Consider the following 17,785-nt stretch of genomic DNA (forward strand, 5'->3'; position numbering starts at 1 on the left):
CTGTCGTACAGGCGGATTTGCCGTTCTTGGGCCTGCCGCAAATTCTCCTGGGTTAGGTGTGTGAGTGTGTGGAGTTTTGCACGCAGGTCTATAATGTATTGAATTTCGTTTTTGCTCGTTGAAGGTCCCTCCCAATTTTCCCGCAGTACATCTAGGATGCCATGCGGCTTATGCCCATATAATAATGCGAACAGGGAGAACCCCGTGGAGGCTTGTGGGACCTCTCGCACTGCGAATAACAGGGGTTCAAGCCATTTATCCCAGTTGTGTGCGTCCTCGCGTACAAACTTTTTAATTATGTTCTTGAGGGTGCGATTAAACCGTTCAACTAAGCTGTCTGTTTGTGGGTGATAAACACTGGTGCGGATCGGCTTAATTCCTAGTAACCCATACAGTTCGCTCAGTGTGCATGACATAAACGTAGGGCCTTGATCAGTCAGAATCTCTTTGGGGATTCCAACTTGGGAGATGACGTGGAAGAGTGCTTCCGCAATACTGCGTGCTGAGATATTGTGAAGAGGCACTGCTTCTGGATATCGCGTTGCATAGTCCACCAGAACTAAAATAAAGCGACACCCTCGTATTGACCGATCTAATGGCCCGACGAGATCCATCCCAATTCTTTCGAACGGGGCCTCGATTAATGGCAGAGGGCGCAAAGGCGCTTTTGGAATGGCCGCTGGATTTACTAACTGGCATTCATGGCACCCCGTACACCACCTACGGACATCGTCGTGAATCCCTGGCCAATAGAACCTGGCCATTATTCGGGCTAGTGTCTTATCCTGCCCCAAGTGTCCAGCCATGGGATTAAAGTGAGCTGCCTGGAATACCAATTCCCAGCAGCTCTTTGGGATCAAAAGTTGTGATCAGCTCCTTAGTCTGAGTGTCCTGCGTCACTTGGTATAATCTATCCTTCATAATGGAAAAATAGGGGAAGGACGGGGTGGTGTTTGGCTGGAGCGTTTGACCATCAATTACTCTCACTTGGTCAAATGCATGCCACAGAGTCTTGTCTCGCGACTGCTCTAATGGGAAATCTGCAAGGGATTCCCCGAGAGAGGGAGGAGGAGCCTGCTGCTCCTCACTCTGACGCGGAGGTGATGTAGACGGCTCTGTGACAGCTGCTCCCGCCAATGCCACACTGGGACCTCCCCCTGCTGAACTATGGCAGGACCCACTCTTTACTAAATGAGTCATTAATTCCCGAAATCCAGGCCAATCAGTCCCCAAAATTATTGAGTGGGTAAGGTGAGGATTAACCACCGCCTTGACACTAAATTTCTCCCCTCGAAATAGAATGTGGACCGACACTAAAGGGTAGTTGTGAACATCCCCATGCACACACAACACCTTCACCAATTGTGCTCTCCCCAATGCCTCGTTTTGCACCAGGCTTTGGTGGATTGAGGTCTGATTACAGCCGGAGTCCACCAAAGCCTGATACATATCCCCTTGGATACTCACCGGTATGCGATACGCTCTGGCCCGATCAAGGGCGGTCCCTGGCGCATCGGGGATCCGAACCACCACGCCCACCTCCATTGCTGAGCACTGATGCTGGAGGTGCCCCGGCTCCCCGCAGCGCCAGCAAACTGGCCCGGGCTCTCTCTCTGCACTGGCATTCTGGGGCTCACTCACCTGGGGGGGGGGGGAGAGACAGACATGGAAGTGGGAAACGGGAGGGCACCGTGGGTGCGGCGGGCCGGCTGGGGTGGAGCCAGCCCCTGCCTCTGTGGTGGGAGAACAGGGCAAGGATGAGGAACAGAAGTGGAGGGGAGAGAGAGAGAGAGAGAGAGAGGAGAAGAGGAAACATGCTGTCCTGCTGTCGGAACAGCCACCAAATGGTCCTCCGCCAGCTCGATGGCCTGATCCAGCGACGCCGGGCGATGGCACTGGACCCACTCTGTGGTCCTTTCGGAAAGTCGGGCGATGAACTGTTCCAGTACCACCAGATCGACGATTCCCTCGGCGTCGCGGTTGTAAGCCCTCAGCCACCACCAGCAGGCGTCCCAGAGTTGCTGGCCAAACGCGAACGGCCGGCCTACCTCCTCTAGGCGCAGAGCACGGAAGCGCTGTCGTTGTTGTTCTGGGATGCGCCCCACATGCTGGAGGATGGCCCGGCGGAGGTCTGCGTAGACCAGCCGGCTGTCGGCGGGGAGCTGTAGCATGGCCAGCTGCGGCTCGCCCGTTAGCAGGGGGAGGAGGTGCACCACACGCTGTTCCACCGGCCAGCCCCAGGCCTCTGCTGCTTGCTTGAAGAGTGCGAGGAAGGCCTCGGGGTCATCGTGCGGGCCCATCTTCGTTAGGTTGAGGTGGGGAGGGCCCGTGGCGGTGGAGGTGGTGGATCCCACCGACGCGAGGAGGTGCCGGAACGCCTGATGATCTTCCTGCTGCGCCAGCACCAGGGCCTCGAACCGTTGCTCCTGCTCCTTCTGGAGGGTGACCAGCGCCTGGTGCTGGCTCTGTTGGGCGGTGGCAAGGGCATGGATCAGGTCCGCAAAGGGGGAGGACTCCATGGGGCTGTTCTCCTCTGTGCTCTGAGTCCTGGGTTTCGGCACCACTGTCAGAATTCGAGCAGGTGGGTGGAGCACTGAAGTACGGCAGGCCAGAACTGAGTTCCAAAAACTCTTTATTTGCACTTTTCAGTGATTATTTTACACTCTCCCAGCCACACACGCACGTGCGCACACAAGTTGTCTGGTTGGGGAGAGAGCTCCCTTCCTCTGCTCTCTCTTTCCTTTTATAGGGCGCGGTCACTGGGGAAGACACACAAACACAGGTTAACTGACATCAGGTGCAGTGATTCTGCTACTTACCTTCCCTGACTCCGCCCTCCGTTCACAGACCGATGCTTGACCATGCCCCCACTGCCACATATACTATTTTATGTTGCTTAGTGTTGTCAGTTGAAAACACAAGGGCAGAACAGTCTCCAAACATGGCTGCTCCAAACAACACCACCTAAGAGTCACAGCGCCCTCTGTCACCTGATTACTAATTGCACCTGTCTCTTGTTCCTCAGCAATTACCTCGCCTACTTAAGCCCAGCTCTTACACACTCGCGTTGCGAAATATAATTTAGTGTTTCCATGCCCATCTTTACCAAGCCATTTACTTTCTGGCTGGCTTCCTGTGTTTATACCATTATCTACGTTCAGTCCCTGACCTCGCTCTATTGTTTTCTCTGCATTATCCTGTTTACCGATCGACCAACCCCTGCCCGTTACTCTGACTATGATTCCTGCTCTTCGTTTTGGCTCAGTCTGCAGTTTGCTTGTTCCCGCTCTCCCCTGCGCCTGCATCCATAAGTACCTGCACCCTGACAGGATACTTTGTCACCAATGGATGCAGCAGAGGACGCAAAGCAGACCACACTCAATGCTCAGGGGGACTTAAGTGAACATCAGTAGATGCTCAGCAACCTCAACACTAGGATGGCGCAGCTCGCTGGTGTTATGTCGCAGGCCCTCCTAACATGCCCCGCATCTTCCGCCAGTGCCGCTCGGCTCGTTCCACTACCAGAGAAGTTCTCAGGTGAAGCATCAAACTGTAAGGGATTTCTTCTCCAATGTTCCCTATATTTCTCCTCACTCACTGGAATCTCTGACAAACACAAGATCACTAAATTTCTCACGTTACTCACAGGCAAGGCTCTACAGTGGGCTAGTTTGGAATGGGAATGCGGCAGTGAACACACCACATCCTACAACTGTTTCTTGGATCTGTTTAAGTGAGTGTTTGATCTCGAACCCAAAAGAATAGAATTCAGAGAGAGTCTCTTGTCCATCAAGCAGGGAAATATAAGTCACAAAGTATGCCCTGGACTTCGTACATTGGCTGCTGGTAGTGGTTAGAGTGAGCCTGCACTAAAAGCCACCTATCACCAAGGGTTATGTCCAGAGGTGCTGAGTGAAGTGGTCTGTCGTGACGAACATCTATCCTTCAGCTTACTCATCAATTTGCCCATTCATCTGGACCACCTCATCACAAATAAACCCTCTCTGCAACCTACCACTAATCTGTCTCCTGCTACTAGCATGCCACCTCCTATGGAGGTTTCTCATGCTCAGCTAAAATGATCAAAGATAGAGAGAGAGAAGACGGCAAGAGGGTTTGTGCTTCTTCTGTGGTGAGTCCAGCCATCTCATCACTAAATGTCCTGTCTATCCACCTCGGGGTGCTCTGGCTTGTCCAGTTAACAGTTCACACAGCCAGGTGAGTTCCATATTTAGTTGTAAAGCACAATCCTTCAAATTACTTGTACTCTTGAAGCTGCCAGACTCGACCCATATCCTCTCTGCATTTATAGACTCAGCGGCAGAGGGGAACTTCTTTGACTGTTCAATCATCCAGAGATTCTGCCTCCCCACAGACACCTTGCAAAGCCCGCTTAAAATAAGGACGGACTAATCTCTACCCATACAACCCCTCTACAGATTCAGGTGGGAGCTCTCCATTCTGAAGTCATTTCTCTATTTGTCACCCGAACTGCTCATCATTACATCATCCTAGGTTACCTCTGGCTTCAACTCCATGACCCGTTAATCTCTTGGCAAAATAAAGACATTCTTCAATGGTCACCAGCATGTTTTCAGAACTGTCTTTATTGTCCTAAACTAGCCGTCTCGTCCACCTTCATGGAGATCCCACAGCCCGATTCTCTAGACAATGTTCCTACATGCTATCTGGACTTGCAAGAAGTATTCAGCAGAGGTAAGACATGTGGTCTGCCCCTTCACCCTCCCTATGAATGTACCATTGACCTTCCAGGCACTACTCCTCTACACAATCGTATCTAACCATTGTCCCTAACTGAACAATCAGCTATGGAGGAATATGTGCAAGAAGCCCTGAACCAAGGGTACATCAGACCATCCACCTCACTAGCTTCAGCAGGCTTCTTTGTCGAAAAGAAGGGAGGAGGTCTCCGGCCATGTATAGACTATCGGGGTCTGAACCAAATCACTGTGAAGTACCCCTACCCACTTCCATTAGTGCCCTCTGCCTTAAAATAACTACGTTCCACCAAAATCTTTTCTAAATTGGACCTACGCAGCGCCTGTAACTTGGTCAGAATTTGAGAAGGGGATGAGTGGAAGACGGCCTTTAGCACCACCGCCAGCCATTTTGAGTACCTGGTAATGCTTTATGGCCTTTCTTTGGCACCAAGCATCTTCCAGTGCCTGATCAACGACATCTTAAGAGATATGCTGGGGAAATTTGTGATAGCTTACATTGACAACATATTAATCTACTCCTCAGATGAAGACAGTCACCACAACCATGTCAGGTCTGTACTCTTCTGCTTAATTGAAAACCATCTCTATGTCAAGGCAGAGAAATATGAATTTCACATCTGCCAGATCTCATTCCTTGGGTACATTATCAGTTCTGAAGGGGTAAACATAGACCAGTCTAAGGTCTCCGCAGTCACATCTTGGCCCACTCCCACATCCATGAAAGAGTTGCAACATTTCCTGGGCTTTGCAAACTTTTACTGGTGCTTCATTTGGGGCTTCAGCACCATTGCTGGTCCTCTAACCTTGCTGTTAAAGAATGGGCCATGTCACCTCCAGTGGAACCCAGCAGCTGAAGAAGCCTTCAACCAGCTCAAGGCAGCCTTCACCTCTACTCCCATATAACAACATCCAGACCCTATTAAGCCATTTGTGGTGGAGGTAGACGCATCTGAAATGGGAGTAGGAGGGGTACTCTTGCAACGATTCAGGGAGAGGCCCAAGCTGCACCCAGTAGCTTTCTTTTCAAAGAAGCTTACACCCATTGAGAGGAACTGTGACATTGCAATCGAGAACTCTTGGCTATCAAGCTGGCCCTGGAGGAGTGGACACATTGTCTGGAAGGTGCTGCGCACCCATTTATGACACTAACGGAGCACAAGAACTCAGAATACCTAAAGACCACCAAACAACTCAACCCACGACAAGCCAGGTGGGCCCTGTTTTTCACTCGCTTTCAGTTCATGAGATCATATTGTCCCGGCACCAGAAATACCAAAGTGGATGTGCTCTCTTGAATGCACAACTCTTCACCTCACACCTCTGACCTGACTCCCATCTTATCACCAGAATGTTTTGCACAAGCCATCACCTGGGACTTAGACAAGGGGATCAAACAGCCACAACCCCTGAATCCTCCCAAGAACTGTCCATCCGGACTTCTGCACATCCCACCTGACCTCAGAGAAAGACTCATCACCTGGGCACATGCAACCCCTGCCACTGGTCATCCCAGCAGTCACCGCACATACCAACTGATAAAGAACAATTACTGGTGGGAGAACATGATTTCAGATATCAATCACTTTGTCTCCTCATGCTCAACCTGTGCCCAAGCCAAAGTACCACGTGGCTACCAGACCTACCACCATCCCAAGGTAACACAGTCATTATGGTAATCATAGACAGATTCTCCAAAGCAATCAGACTTACCCTGTTATCAGAATACCACTGCATTCCAAACTGCTGAACTAATCTTTAACCATGTCTTCCATTATTTTGGTATCCTCAAGGACATAGTGAGTGACCAGGGTCCCCTATTCATTTCCAGACTATGGTCCAGTTTCATGGAAAGACTAGGAGTTTCAGTAAGCCTCACGTCCAGTTACCACTCTCAATCCAACAACCAGGTAGAGCGTGCCAATCAGGAGGTGGGATGTTTTCTGCGCATCTTTTGCATGTGAAACCAGGATGACTGGGTACAGTTCCTCCCATGGGCTGAGTATGCACAAAATTCACTCAAACATTCCACCACACAGTTGACCCCATTCCAGTGCATACTCAGCTATCAAACACCCCCCCCCCATTCGTATGGGACGACACACCCACCCAGGTACCGGCAATTGACTCCTGGTTCAAGTGTAGCCAACAGGTATGGAAAGAGGTACACCAAAGGCTAGAACTAGTATGCTGTATGCAAAGTATAAACAATATGCAGACAAACACAGAAGTAAAAATCCAGAGTACTCTCCAGGAGATTGGGTATGGGTCTCCACAAGGAATCAAAGGGAGCCCAACTCATGCAAAAAACTGCAAGCCTGGTACATCAGCCCATACAAAGTTCTACACAAAATGAATGAAGTATCCTACAAACTAGAGCTCCCACCTCACAGCAGAATGGCACCAACTTTCCACATTTCCTGCCTAAAACCAGCCATCCAAGGTCCCCTAGCCACGAACACACCCACCCAAGAGCCCCCCTCCCCAGACATCAAAGGCAAACCCATCTACCAGGTAAACAAGATCCTGAACTCCCTGCACAGATGAGGTCAGCTAGAGTATCTGGTAGACTGGGAGGGCTACGGTCCAGAGGAGTGAAGTTGGGTGAACTCCAGGGACATTCAGGAGGGACTCACTCCTGATACAGGAGTTCCACAGCCAGCATCCTAACAAGCCTCCACCTAGAGGGAGAGGGCGACCAAGAAAGATACAGCTATCAGTAATGGCATTGAAAACACAAGCTTGGAACAGCCTCCAAACATGGCTGCTCCAGACTACAACACCCAAGTATCACAGTGCCCTTTGTCACCTGATTACTAATTGCACCTGTCTCTTGTTCCTCAGCAATCACCTCGCCTACTTAAGCCCAGTTCTCACACACTCACGTCACAAAGTACTGTTTAGTTTTTCCATGCCTAACTTTACCTAGCTGTTTTTCTTTCTGCCTGACTTCCTTTGTTTTGACCCTTATCTACGTTCAGTCCCCGACCTCTCTGTATTGTTTTCTCTGCATTATCCTGTTTGCCGATCAACTGATCCCTGCCCGTTACTCTGACTATAATTCCTGCTCTTCATTTTGGCTCAGTCTGCAGTTTACTTCTCCCTGCTCTCCCCATACCTGCACCCTGACAAGCGTATGTATGTATTTATTTATTTATTTATATTAATCAAGCACATTTTATTTGCTGCTAAAAATTTTAAAAACCAGTCTTGGTGATTTTCTTTTAGGGTTTGCTGAACATTAGTTTGACATGAGTAGTTTTTTTAGGCAGTAGAGGAAGCAATATCCATCTATTCATCCTTAATCCGTAACCGCTTATCCTGTGTAGGGTTGTGGGCAAGCTGGAGCCTATCCCAGCTGACTATGGGCTAGAGGCAGGGTACACCCTGGACAAATCGCCAGGTCATCACAGGGCTGACACATTGAGACAAACAACCATTCACACTCATATTCACACCTACGGTCAATTTAGAGCTGCCAGTTAGCCTAACCTGCATGCTTTGGACTGTGGGGGAAACCAGAGCACCCGGAGGAAACCTATGCAGACACAGGGAGAACATGCAAACTCCTCATAAAAAGGCCCCCGTCAGCCACTGGGCTTGAACCCAGAACCTTCTTGCTGTGAGGTGACAGTGCTAAACACTACACCACCATGCTGCTAGGAAGCAATATTTGAGTGCAAATGTTTGTATACATTTAGGATGAAGAAATGTAATTTAAGACAAGTAATTTTGTGTTTGGGTCTACAAATGTTCCTTCATTATTGCAAGTAACAAAAAAGGTCAGTAGTGTATATTTAACACATTAATAGTAAAGAAAAAAAAGGGTTTGAAGTTTTGCATCTGTCATGAATTTGCAAGTGAGTGAATGCAATAAGAGGGCTCTGTTTATTGATGTTAAAAAAAAAACAAAAACCAGCCAATCAAACAAATGGGTAAGGTGATCATTGATAACCATGTAATAGTCAGGGGTAGGGCAATGGACAAACAGAAATATATTATGCAAATTCAAAAATCAAAAAGTATAATGTTAAAAACAGAATAGCGAACACACACAAAAAGGCTTAGTAATGTCACAGAATTAGTTCTTTATTGCAGGATACCTGCATTTTATTTTTAACATTTGTTTTGTTGTAGACATACACTATATGGCCAAAAGTATGTGGACACCTGTCCATCATGCCCATATGTGGACCTTTCACAAACTGTTGCCACAAAGGTGGAAGCACACAATTATGTAGAATGTTTTTGTATGCTTTAACATTAAGATTTCCCTTAACTAAAACTAGGTGTAGAAGAACTCAAGTGGCCTGTACTCTGACCTCAACCCTATTGGCATTTGGGATGAATTGGAGCACTGACTGCATGCCAGTCCTTCACTCAACATCAGTTTATGACCTCAGTAATGCTCTTGTGGCTGAATAAGCATGAATCCCCATAGCCATGCTCCAGAATCTAGTGGAAAGCCTTCCTAGAAGAGCGAAAATTATTAACAGCAATAGGGGGACTAAATCTGGAATGGAATGTTCAAAAAGCACATAGTATGGGTATAATTGTCAGGTGTCCACATACACTTGGACATATAGTGTATTTTTTCAAAGTTACACTTTCCTTTTTTCTATTTAAAAATAATTGTGTGTGCAAACATTTGCCCTCAACTGTGTGTAGTAAGCTGCATCCAATCAGTTTTGCTGACTCTCATGCTGATGTGTAATCTTTCTTTCTAGGCTTTCTATCCTTAATCATCAGTAGGGATCTACCGTACCAGCCGATGGTATTTTGGTGTTTTGGCTGTTTTCCATTCCATAGCTTTAATAGCATTATGATGTTGTCAGTTGTAATTCAATTATACAGGAGACTAGAGCAGTTAGAGCCTTAAAAAGAGGAAAGGAGATGGACAGAGGATCAGGAAATGACTTTATTTTCAATGGTGTGTGTGTGTGTTTGTGTGTGTGCGCGTGCATGTTTTAGTCAAAGAAAGACATGAAAGTGAATAAGAAAAAGGCAGAATGCATCGTTTGGTTGAATAGAATTATGGATTACACAGTTATCAGTAGAATACATTATTTATAGATCAACAAACAAATACATACAACACATGCATGCTAAGATATTGAAGGTTTATCTATAAAGAACAGTACTGCTATAAAACCAAAAACTTGGGCTTGAGCTTTAAAAAAATATACTCAGAAGTTTAATGGTTACATGATTTAAAGGCTTTCTTGTGTCAGGGTTTTGTGTCTGTGCAATGTCTGTTTTTAATCAGTGATTGAGGGAGTGAGTAAGGGAGTGAGTGAAGAAGAGAGGGAGGGAGGGAGGGAGGGAGAGAAGTAAGTAACATAAGTAAGTAAAAATGTGACCCCAATGAAAGATGCAGGCTGTTGGGAAGTCCGGTTTCTTAGCAGAGTGCAAAGGCAGAGTCAGTGAATAGTGCACTGAAGGAAGAGGTTCACCTCTTCATCAAAACATTCTTAAAACTTTTGATCAGTCACAGAGCCCACAAACAATATTTCAATCACAAGTTGAAATAGAGGTGACAGAGCGATAACTATTTCATTCTGCTATAATCAATTTATATGTTTATTTAAATCATTTTTAAAACCAATGTATAAACAATTTTTTGTAAAACAAATCTCATGTTCTTACAGTATATATTATCAGATGTATCCTGATTTATTTGGTTTATCTGTCCAGACATCAGAAGGCATGCAGATTAAGCAGGAAGTGACCCAGATAGAGGAGCAGAGGATTCAAGTCCTCAACAACATTGAAGAGTTGGAGCAGAAGATCAAGGATTTAGACACACAATTGGATGAGTCTATCAGAGAGGTTTGTGTCCGAGGCTTTAATTATTCTAGATGCAGTCAACTCCAGAATTATCAAATGAAAAAACAATTATGAACACACACATAAATATATACAGTGGATATAAAGTCTGCATGCATATGTTAAAACTGACACAGTCAAGTTAGTTTATTTGTATAGCGCTTTTAACAATACACATTGTCGCAAAGCAGCTATACAGAAAAACCAAGATTTTAAACATACGTATGAACTAATACATTTATCCCTAATGAGCAAACCTGAGGTGATGGTGGCAAGGAAAACTCCCTGAGATGACATAAGGAAGAAACCTAGAAAGGAACCAGACTCAAAAGGGAACCCATTCTTATTTGGGGGATAACAGATAGCATGATTATAAATGACTATAAGTGTGTTCTATATGGTCAAAACATGCAATTCTGTAATCAGGAAATTCATTATAGTTGTATAATTGGTGAAGTCTATTTTGTTGATGGTATCAACTGTTTACTGATTTTGACTTGCGTGCAAGAGTGTTCATGACAACTGCAGTCCTAAAGTTATCATGGCAACTGTAGTCCTAAGCCATTGTATCAAAAATTGAGCGTAGCATAGTTCTGGCAGGCCACGAAGTCAAGCTCAGCCCTCAATCCCAGCTACATCAGCTGACTGCAGCTGATCTCAAGCCAGCTCACATCAGCTGTCTGCTCAGCTGATTCCCTTCTATGCATTCGATTGGCAAATCTCTCATAGAGCACCTTATTTAAGTTGCTTTAACCTGCCTACCTTTGCTGCTTCCTCTGCAAGCCATTTTGCAACCACCCTCCACCCCAACTCCTTCCCTTTCATGCTGTCTGACTTTAATCAGTCATTTCTGTATCGTTGGTGCCTGTGCACAACCCAGTCCAGGCCACCTTCTTCCATTGCTCCCTGGTTCAGTTCTGATGCTCACATACCTATTGTAGGCACCTTCCTTGGTGGACAGGAGTCAACATGAGCGCCCTGACCAGTCTGCAGCGCCTCAGCCCATACAAGCAAGCTGTGATGCACTGTGCATTCTAACACCTATCATAGCCAGCATTAACTTTTTCAGTAGTTGTTGCTGTCACTGTCTTCTTGCTAAAAACTGAGCTACTGCCCTACTGATGCCTAAGTTGCTGTGGCTGTTTCTTGCTAAAAACTGAGCTCTGAGCTACTAATGTGTGAGTTTCTGTGGATGTTTTCTTTCTAAAAACTGAACTCTAAGCTACCGATATGCGAGTTGCTGTGGATGTTTTCTTTCTAAAAACTGAGCTGAACAAGCTATAAAGTAAACTATAGATTGACAGCATATGTAAAGCTCATAAGTGTTATCCTGACCAGCTCGAAGTTTCAGCAGTTTGGTTGAATTTTGTGTATTCTTGCCCTGCTGTTAGTTAGTAGCTGGCTTTTTTTTGTATAACTGATGACTCTAAAATTAGATAGTATGAACTCAGGATTGGATCAATTAAAAATAGCTTTAGGCTATATTCAGTGAGTGATAATTTTATGCCAGTAGTGGTGAAGCATTTGGGGAGGAGGAGGGACTGTGCATTTCTTTGTTTCTTACAATAGGGGTAGTCACCCCAACTTTTTGGTGATACACTGTCCTCTATTTGTTTGGAATGTGGAGCATGAATTCACCAGGAGGACATATTCTTACATACCCGGTATTGCACCTTTAAGTGGCCATTTCTGCATGTTCATTTATTCATGTTCAGTAACATGATCAAATATTTTGCATGATGTTTTATTATGGTTGTGATTATTCTGTGAGCACACCAATCCTTAGGTGTATAAAGTTACAACTTAAAATACAGTTAGTGATAACTGTAGACTTTTCAGTGGACTACAACCTTTTTAAGGGAATGCGATGTAGTCAACCATTTATCATGTCCCAGATCAAGCCACCATTTTTCCACAAATTTGCAGAATTTTTGCCAAATTCTGAATGGAGTATTTATTCACATCAAAGATTTAGTTTTACCTGTATTATTTCTTTCATCATTTTATTTCAAATTAAAACCAACATCACCATTCAAAACCGTATAGTTTATTGACTGTGAGTATATTTAGTGGGGTAGCCCCACAGTACCCAGTTTCTGAGACAGACCCATTATATATATATATATATATATATATATATATATATATATATATATATATATATACACATACTAGCGCATCTCAGAAAATTAGAATATTGTGAAAAAGTTCAATATTTTCCATCAGTCATTTAAGAAAGTGAAAATGTTATATATTATAGACTCATTACACATAAACTAAAATGTTTCAAGCATTTTTTAAATTTTAATTTTAATCAGTATGGCATACAGTACAAAAACATAAAAAACCCATCTCAAAATATTAGAATATTTCATTTCGAGTTTGAGTAAAACAGTATGAACACAGTGTATCTCTCGGTCTAGTTCAGTACACACAACCACAATCATGGGGAAGACTGCTGACTTGACTGTTGTCCAGAAGATGATCACTGATGCCCTCCACAAGGAGGGTAAGCCATAAAAGGTCATTGCTGAACAGGGTGGCTGGAAAAGGTGCACAAGCAACAGGGATGGCCGCAGTCTTGAGAGGATTGTCAAGAAAAGTTGTTTCAAGAACTTGGGAGAGCTTCACAAGGAGTGGACTGAGGCTGGTGTCAGTGTATCAAGACCCATCACGAACAGACATCTTCAAGAAAGGGGATACAACTTTCACATTCCTAATATCAAGCTACTCCTGAGCCAGAGACAATGTCAGAAGTGTCTTATCTGGGCTAAGGAGAGAAAGAAATGAACTGTTGCTCAGTGGTCCAAAGTCCTCTTTTCAGATGAAAGTACAGTTTGCATTTAATTTGGAAATCATGGTTCTAGAGTCTGGAGGAAGAGTGGAGAGGCACAGAATCCAAGGTGTTTGAAGCCCAGTGTGAAGTTTCCACAGTCTGTGATGATTTGGGGTGCCATGTCATCTGCTGGTGTTGGTCCACTGTATTTTATCAAGTCCAAAGTCAACACAGCCATCTACCAGGAGATTTTAGAGCACTTCATGCTTCCATCTGCTGACGAGCTTTTTGGTGATGCTGATTTCCTTTTCCAGCAGGAATTAGCACCTACCCACAGTGTCAAAACTACTACCAAATCGTTTGCTGACCATGATATTACTGTGTTTGATTGGCCAGCCAACTTGCCTGACCTGAACTCCATAGAGAATCTATGTGGTATTGTCAAGAGGAAGATGAGAAACACCCGACCCAAAAATACAGATACACTGAAGGCCACTATGAAAGCAACCTGGGCTTCAATAACACCTCAGCAGTGCCACAGACTGATCACCTCCATGCCACACCGCATTGATACAGTAATTCATGGTAAAGGAGCCCCAACCAAGTATTGAGTGTATAAATGAATATACTTTTCAGAAGTTGGACATTTCTGTATTGTAAATCCTTTTTTGATTGATCTTAGGGAATATTCTAATAATTTGAGATACTGGATTTCTGATTTTCATGAGCTATAAGCCATAATCATCAAAATTAAAACAAAAAAGGCTTTAAATATTTCACATGTAATGAATATAGAATATATGAAAGTTGGCCTTTTTGAATTAAATTATGAAAAAAAGGAACTTTTTCATGGTATTCTAATTTTTTGAGATGCACTAGTGTGTATGTATGTATATATATATATATGCATGCACACACACACACACACACACACACACACACACACACACACACACACACACACTGTATTATACACAGTACAGTATTGTGACAGTTCGTATGAGTGGGAGGAGCACAGGTGGACGGCAGGCCAGAATTGAGTTCACAAAAAATATTTATTCAGCTTTTCAGCTTATCTAATTGTCTCCCAGTCACACACGGGCACACACAAACAGGTCATCTGGCTGGGGAGAGAGCTCTCCTCCTCTGCTCTCTCTCTCTCTTTAAATAGGGCGCGGTCACTGGGGAAGACACACAAACACACGTTAATAGACATCAGGTTCAGTGATTCTGCCACTTACCTTCCCTGACTCCGCCCTCCGGTCACAGACCGATGCTTGACCACGCCCCCACTGCCACATACCCCCACCGCCCGACTCAGGCCGGGCGGCCGTCCGGCCTGCAGCCGACTCCCCCCCCCCCCCCCGGTGGGAGAGGAAGTCCGCCACGACCATCTGCGCCCCCGGCCTGTGGTTCACCTTGAAGTTAAAGGGCTGGAGTGCCAGATACCAACGGGTGATCTGCACGTTGGCACCCTTCATGCGGTGGAGCCACTGGAGGGGCGCGTGGTCCAAACAGAGGGTGAAAGGGCGTCCCGGCAGTAGCGGAGGGTGAGGACCGCCCACTTGATGGCTAGATACTCCTACTCTATCGTGCTGTAGTGCCCCTCACGCACCAACAGTTTCCGGCTGATATACAGCACTGGACGGTCCTCCCCCTCCACCTCCTGGGACAAAACAGCCCCCAGCCCTCTGTCCGATGCATCTCACCTTGTAGTCGACGTCCCCAACTCACCGTGTGACCTCAAAGGGTCCTTGCCACTTGGCGATCAATTTGGAGCTCAATGTGGGCAACAGTACGAGTACTTTATCTCCTGGTGCGAACTCCCTAAGGCGCGTACGCCTGTTGTACAGGCGGGTTTGCCATTCTTGGGCCTGACGCAAATTCTCCTGGGTTAGGTGTGTGTGTGGAGTTCTGCATGCAGGTCAATAACGTATTGAATTTCATTTTTATTTGGTGAAGGTCCCTCCTCCCAATTTTCTCACAGCACATCTAGAATGCCGCGCGGCTTACGCCCATATAACAATTCGAACGGGGAGAACCCCGTGGAGGCTTGTGGGACCTCTCGCACTGCAAATAACAAGAGTTCGAGCCATTTATCCCAATTACGTACATCCTCGCTTATGAATTTTTTAATTATATTTTTGAGGGTGCGATTGAACCGTTCAACTAAACCGTCTGTTTGTGGATGATAAACGCTGGTGCGGATCGGCTTAATTCCTAATAACCCATACAGTTCGTTCAGTGTGCGTGACATAAATGAGGTGCCTTGATCAGTCAGAATCTCTTTGGGGATTCCAACTCGGGAGATGACGCGGAAGAGCGCTTCTGCAATACTGCGTGCTGAGATATTGTGAGGAGGCAATGCTTCCAGGTATCGCGTTGCATAGTCCACCAGAACTAAAATAAAGTGATACCCTCGTGTGCTGACTGTCAGTTACTGGGTGGGGTTAGGTTTCCCCTAGTGGTAGTTTTAGGTACTGCAGCTTTAATTTGTAGTCATTTCCTGTTATATGTACGAGGCACTTCCTGTTTCAACCATGCCTGTTACAAGCCATATACAAATGTGCTCCTCCAGAGATTCAGCTGTTTTAACTTTGGAGTGGAACCAACAGTGAGTTATTGCTGCAAATCGTTGTTGTAGTTGTTTAAGATTATTGTGGTGTTGAAAGTGATGATCAAAACGCTTAATTTAAGTTAAAACGAGATTGTTGTTAATTATGCTAATGCTAATCATCGTTAGCAATGCTAGTTAGCCACATTGTTGAGTCAGCACGTAGAAGTATCCAAGATGAGCTAAGTTGGTCAAGAGGAGCATCAGTCTCAGTTGGAGACAAGATCTCGAGCCTCAGTTTCATACAAATCCTCCAGATCATCAACCCGGTCATCTGTCAGTGCCGCTGTGACAAGAGCCAGACCTAAGGCTGAAGCAGCAAAAATTAAAGTATCCTTTGCAGAAAAGGAGGCAGCAATGATGAAAGAAAGGGCTTCAATAGAGGCAAGTCTTCATGTTTTAAAACAAGAGAAAGAAGCAACTGCAGCATCAACAGAGGCAGCTGTATATGAAGAAGCAGCAGAGCTTGAACAAAGGAAAAGCGATGCTCTTGGTGAGTTATAGGATTTAGCTCTGGATGATCCAATGATGCGCACCAAAGACTATGTGGAAACACAGCCGTTTGATGCACATTCATCACAGGTGCAAGTAGCCCCTAGTCCACAGCAACCAATTGCTCATCAAGCACCAGTGAATGACCGACCCCCTAGCAACAAGGGACAAGATTCACTGTACGAGTCATTTGTGGAGGGAAATGAACACAGAGCCATGACTGCTGGATGCTATGTTCCTCACCCTGCCCCAACGACATTTTTGCCAAAGCAAGAACATTCACCTGTTACTCCTGATATTAAGAAGAAAGACACAACAGCTAACCCTTCAGCTTCTCACCCCAACTTGGGTGATATATACTCACCTCCAACATCGCAAACCCATGTCTTGGCCCAGTACCTCATGAGAAAAGAGATGGTGAGCTCAGGATTCCTTGCCTTTGACGACTGCCCAGAAAATTACTGGGCGTGGAAGGCCTCTTTCCTAGCAGCTACAAGGGAGCTAAACCTATCTGAGCAGGAAGAGCTCAACCTACTGGTCAAATGGTTGGGGCCGAGGTCGTCAGCTCAAGCCATGCGGATCAGAGCTGTGCATGTAAATAATCCTAGGCTAGGCATTTGGACGGTATGGGAGCGCTTGGAGGAAACTTACGGAAGCCCAGAGGTGATTGAAGATGCCCTACTGAAAAAACTGGATACCTTCCCAGTCATCGCTAACAAAGACACACAGAAGCTCAGAGAGGTAGGTGACTTGTTGAAAGAGCTACAAGCTGCAAAGTCAGAGGGATTCTTACCTGGACTTGTGTATCTCGATACAGCTAGAGGGGTGAATCCAATTGTTGAAAAGCTTCCTGTCTCACTGCGGGAATGCTGGATGATGCAGGGATCCAAGTACAAGGAGCATTATCATGTGCCTTTCCCACCATTCAGCTACTTTGTTGAATTTGTATGTTCCCAGGCAAAGACCCGCAACGACCCCAGTTTTGCATTCAACCTTTCCTCTACCCCTAGTCAATCCAAGGGTGAGAGAGACCAAAAACACATCCAAAAATCTGCCGTAACAGTTAAGAAGACTGATGTCACAGCTGTGGGTGGTGCATCTCAGGACAGCACATCTGTGAAGAAAAGTGAACCGGACAAAGAATGCCCTATACATAACAAACCGCACCCGCTCACAAAATGCCGTGGGTTCCGAGGAAAACACCTTGATGAGAGGAAAGCGTACCTAAAGGAGAACTCAATCTGCTTTAGATGTTGTGCCAGCACCAAGCACATTGCTAAAGATTGCAAGACAACGCTAAAATGTAAAGAGTGTGAGAGCAATAAGCATACCTCAGCA

At 45.6% G+C, this 17,785-nt stretch overlaps 1 protein-coding gene across 8 annotated transcripts in view; it reads left to right on the top strand.

The window, feature by feature from the left end:
- The window catches only part of phldb2a (pleckstrin homology-like domain, family B, member 2a), a 321,471-nt gene that overhangs the window by 114,063 nt on the left and 189,623 nt on the right, over positions 1-17,785 (top strand). For all 8 annotated transcript variants that reach the window (XM_060909198.1, XM_060909201.1, XM_060909202.1 and 5 more), the window contains one exon: positions 10,434-10,568. In XM_060909198.1, the coding sequence (XP_060765181.1) occupies positions 10,434-10,568 (135 nt within the window). The remainder of the gene's footprint in view (positions 1-10,433; positions 10,569-17,785) is intronic.

The sequence above is a fragment of the Neoarius graeffei genome, chromosome 25 (genome assembly GCF_027579695.1).
Source record: "Neoarius graeffei isolate fNeoGra1 chromosome 25, fNeoGra1.pri, whole genome shotgun sequence".
In the NCBI taxonomy this organism is placed as follows: Eukaryota; Metazoa; Chordata; class Actinopteri; order Siluriformes; family Ariidae; genus Neoarius; species Neoarius graeffei.